The sequence below is a fragment of the Emydura macquarii genome, unplaced genomic scaffold, assembly GCF_026122565.2.
Source record: "Emydura macquarii macquarii isolate MOO-44397 ecotype Brisbane River unplaced genomic scaffold, CSIRO-AGI_Emac_v2 contig_2897, whole genome shotgun sequence".
Classification (NCBI taxonomy): Eukaryota; Metazoa; Chordata; order Testudines; family Chelidae; genus Emydura; species Emydura macquarii.
Genome location: NW_027133034.1, coordinates 37,235,083 through 37,240,000, shown reverse-complemented (window position 1 = coordinate 37,240,000; position 4,918 = coordinate 37,235,083). Strand labels below are relative to the sequence as shown.

Here is a 4,918-nt window from a genome sequence, read left to right as displayed (position 1 = left end):
TATTTTACATAATCAGTGTTAGATTAAAACATTGATAATTAAAACAGCATTAACTAAGTCAAAATACTCTAGCTATTGTGACTAGATTTAGTGATGTGCACATGGTACAATTGCCTTCTATAGTATAGTTTAAACTGCAATTTACCTTTTCAAAAGATAGGCTAATAGAGAATTATGTTAAACTGTGCCCTTTTATAGCAACCTAAATTTGCAACTTAAATAAGCAGTCTTGAGAAAAAAACCCGTTGTGCATTAACATATGGCTATTTAACTTGCTCTTGATCAATACATTTGTAAAGTATTAGAAATCTGATAAACTATTTTAGAAATAAATTTAGGGTTTATTAAAAGAAAGAATCTGATAGTCTGAAGAGCTAACATGTTGCCTGTTGAAAGTAAGTTGAACACAGTTTAATACACTACCTAACCTCTGTATTGCAGATATTGCTAAAAACAAGTATTAGTATTTAGTAGCTGAGAGGCAGCTGGATTCTCATCTTACCAGGTGACTTGGTGCATGACTTGGGGACAAGTTACTTGACCAGTTTGTTTTAGCCAGTCTAGCAATAACATAAGGGAAAATCAGGACACTACTAACACACAGATGCTGCATTTGAGCCCAGCTTCCACAAGTGTACCTCAAGTAACTGATCACTAGAAATTCTTAATGAAACTGACTGTGCCATACCTTAAGTATGTGTTAGTGAGTGAGTGAGTGAGAGACATTGTCTGGCTTGCCTGGGGAAGGGGTATCTCTCTTGGGGAGGGAGGGGGAGAAAGAGGCACAGATGCTGCTGCAAAGGCAGGCTGGGTCAGTATTGTGATGCTGAGTCATCCCCCAGGGACCATAAGGGCAAGCCTAGCGGGAGAAGCTCCTTTTCCCCCTGGACTAAGCAGGGCAGCAGCCCCTCCTTCAGCCCTCCCCGGAAGTGGTAAAATATCAGGTTTGGTCAGGACCTGCTGAGGGCATTGCGGTAGCTGCTCATTTCTTGGGAAGGGGAGGAGGACGACCTAGGAAGGAATTTTTCCTCTCTCATTCAGATTGGCCAAGGCAGAGTGGAGTTTTTTCGCCTTCCTCACAATGTGTTATGGGGGGTGAGAGGCATTGCTAGGGTGAGTAGGAAGGGAGTTAGGTTATGATGATGCAGCTTATTATGTAAGTGCAAATGTCCAGTGCAGTACTCTAGGGAGGAGGGATACAATTTGGGGTGGGGTTCGCCTTCCTCTGCAGCATGAGGCACAGGTCGTTTGCAGGTTAAACTAGTGTAAATGGTCTTTAAACCATGATTTGAGGGACTTCAGTAACTCAGCCAGAGGTTAGGGGTCTATTACAGGAATGGGTGGGTGAGGGTCTGTGGCTTGCAATGTACAGGAGATCAGACTAGATCATGCTGGTCCCTTCTGACCTTAGTCTATGAGTATGATACAGTGATAGATAAATGGCTTGTTATATGAGTTAAAGGAGTGGAACAGGGTGCCTATGACTGGAATGGCAGCGAGCTAAGCTGTCATTTGAGGTGGGATAGTAATGTCCCAGCAATAGGTTGGCTGGGGACCAGGATGGAAAAAGGGGGAGCTGGCAGAAGCCCTCAGGTAGATATTGAAATGATCATGGACTTGCCTGCACCATACACTTATCTGCCGGGTAGTCCCAGACATCTAATAATAAAATTGCAGATTAAACCATATCCAGTGTCTTCCGGTATAGCTGGACAATTAACATTTGCTACACTTCCACTATAAAAAATAACATGTATTGTGTTTGCAGTATATTTCCACTTACATTTAAAACAATTAAGATGTGATTTTTTTTTTCCCCTCTTCCAAATAATATTTTGCTTTTCATGTACTATAATCATGTAGTAAACCAGGGCTTATATAATTCTATGCAAAATAATTAAACAATTGACTTGAAATTGCTTTGTAATGTGTCTTGACTAGGCAGTCAGCATGTAACTAGTTAATTGTGCCAACATAATTTAGTACCAAAAGAGGTAAACACAACCCTAGGTGTTGTTAAACAAAAAGGCACTGTTCAGCTCCTGTCTTAAAAATGCTGTTACTATTAATACTTTTATTTTTCTTGCAGGACCACTGCTCCTACAGCAGAGGGACTTTTATGGAAAATTGCCACTGGATTATGTGGGGTCCATACCAATAAAACAAGAACTTTTGGATATTGTCCACCCAGAAGAGACTATTGAGGACTTCCATGAACGTGTGGAAAAAAATTTCCAAAGCCAGCAGAGAGAGCTTTGTTTAATTTTATTTAATAAGATGTTGCTAAATTTTTGTTCAGTTTATAATTTGTCCTCACCCTTTCCTTTACCTTTTAAAGAAGTAGCTCACTTAAATTCACTTCCATTAATGGCTATTAATGGCTGTAATTTGAAAAGTACTGATTGGTTAGTAGATCTTTTTGTTGGAGAGCTACATACATTCCAAAGACTTCCAGAGTTTATTCAGGAAATATCTGAGAACCTAAAAAAGTCTTCTGGAGAACAGATATATGCCTTACTGGCAACACTAGAAACTATGGCAATGACAACTCAGCTGTGTACTTCTCATCTTTCTAACCATTAAGATTAATTTTCAGATCAGTTCCATTGGTTCCGTTGATTGAATCTAGTCCAGTGTCTGAGATATCTTGTAGATACAGGTGGTGTACATTGCACATCCTGCACCAGGTTGGCCTAATACTCTCTAGGAAATATTCACTGGAGGCTGCTTGCCCTTCTTGCATCTTCAAGCTCTGAGCCAAGGCTTCCATAGTCTCACTGAAGGAAGCTGCAGTGTGGATGCATTGAATAAATGCACCTCCTGGCCACTGCCTTGTTGTGGCCAGTGTCATCAACTTTTCAGGCTGAACTGCATGCTTGTGATCCCCTCTGCAAAGGAGAGTTCACTTGTACCATATCAACCCTTCTCTCTCTCCTGTCATGAGAAAACTTGTGCCAGAATCCTTGCTGGTTTCCAGGGATGTTTACCCTCAAGTTTAATCTGATTTAGACACTGCAGTTGGTGACTTTTTTCCAGGACATTTTGGTTGTGCTGTTGTTCTCATGTTAATAGTTGACCAATAAATTGAGAAAAACAAACTACTATTACCACAATCCATTTTTCCTATAATATCATCCTAAGAACTACGTCTTTAAAATACATGTACAAACTTAGCCCAACAGTTAGTTTAAAATAGTTTTACAGTACCAGTTTACCAATACGTCCCATATTATCATTACTGATTTGTATCAAAAGATCTTGATAAAAGTTGTTCATACAAATGAGCCATTAAAATTTCTAGTAGCTTCCCGTAGCATTGTGGAGCTTGCTCAGTCATACCTGCATAATGATCAGCTAGACTCAGATCCTCTGCTATATTAGAACTCTGGTTGGCAGAGCTAAACAGGAAAGGGTTAAAAGTAGCCAAGTTTTCTTTCCTTTCCAGATTGTTAGGGCTGCTGAAGCCCACTTTGACCTCCAATGTAAGTTACGCTACCTTGGGGATGCTTTAACCTATGTTGGCTTGTAATGCTAGCAGGGATTGCCAAAACATAAAATGCTGTGGTCAGGCCCTACGGCCAACCTCAAGCCTGTGAGGAGTGGCGGTGGTGCTTGTGCAGAACTGATGTTTTAGTAGCTGGTGAATTCACCCTATTGCGATATGGCAGTTTTAAGGTAGCTCCGTGCTGCTTATTTGAGGTTGGGGCACCAGCCTACTTAAAAATTGCAGCCCCATTAATAAGAGGATTTTGTCCTCAGTACTAAGAATATCTGAATACTAAACAAGATACATCCTCTAAACTGATAAACTAATCCTCTAACCTAATTTAAGATTGTGAATTTATACAGTATTATAGTGGCTGTGCCTAGTAATTAATTACATAGAAAGGGCAAATCCTGCCCCCCTCTTCTAAATGTACAGAGGCCGTTCCTATGAGGCAGCTGAGGTAACTGATTCATTAGAGGAAGGGCTGAAGGAGGACAGGATTTGGGTAGGCTGTACCATGCTGCCATGCACAGGGGAGTTGAGAATCAGATGGCAATGGAGGAGCTGCCAAGATACGGGTACTCTTCTTTCCCCACACCTCAGCACAGATCCAATGCCCAACTCAATTCAGACTGGAGTCTGGGGAGAGAATTTGCCCCTAAAGGAAAATACAAAGAATTGCTGCTTTATAGTAAGGATACTTACTGAAATATTAAGATAAATTATAATTCAGTAATAGTTAAGATTTTAGATTTTTTAATCTTTCAGAAGAATGGGCTGATTACTAATGTTTCAATTTGCAGTTCTTTTCTAATAGCAATTATAGTGTTAAAAAAACAAGGGGATAATATCAGCTTTTGGAATTGGTGTTGCTTGACTACAGGGAATAAGATACAGCTAACTGAGATATATTAAAACTGCCATTTTAGCCTTCATGCAATGGAGACATATTCTCAAAGCAATAAATCCACTGAAGAGGCTCAGGCTGGTTTGGTCTTGGAACCAGATCTTTATTACAAATGTTCAGTGGTTATTAATGACTGATTATTTTTATTAGGCAAGTATATAGAGCAAATTGTCCTAGTGAGGCTAGGGGATCATCATAGGTTAGATTGGTTTGTTTGGAACACTTTCTTGTCTACTCTCATACTTTACAGTAAATTAAAACTTCATTATAGGCGAGATGTGATAGCAACTGTAATGTCAGTGTATGCAGTAAGAAAGAGGCAAAGTGTTATATACATACCTTGCAAAGAACGCAAAGCATACGCTTAATTGGTGATTTCACTAGATTTTCTTTTTTAAATAACAAATTTGAGACTCAGTTACATGATCAGGCCCTAGAAAGCCACAGCAAAAGGATAGGGGTAATACTTGCAAACTGTTGGTTCAGACTTAAAAAACAAAAAACAAAAACAGATGCAGAAATGA

General features: G+C 39.6%; 1 protein-coding gene across 3 annotated transcripts in view; it reads left to right on the top strand.

The window, feature by feature from the left end:
* Positions 1-3,280, top strand: part of SLF1 (SMC5-SMC6 complex localization factor 1) — a 61,440-nt gene extending 58,160 nt beyond the window's left edge. For all 3 annotated transcript variants that reach the window (XM_067568922.1, XM_067568921.1, XM_067568923.1), the window contains one exon: positions 2,090-3,280. In XM_067568922.1, coding sequence (XP_067425023.1) covers positions 2,090-2,583 — 494 coding nt within the window. In that variant the 3' untranslated portion in view covers positions 2,584-3,280. The remainder of the gene's footprint in view (positions 1-2,089) is intronic.
* Positions 3,281-4,918: the final 1,638 nt, after the last annotated feature.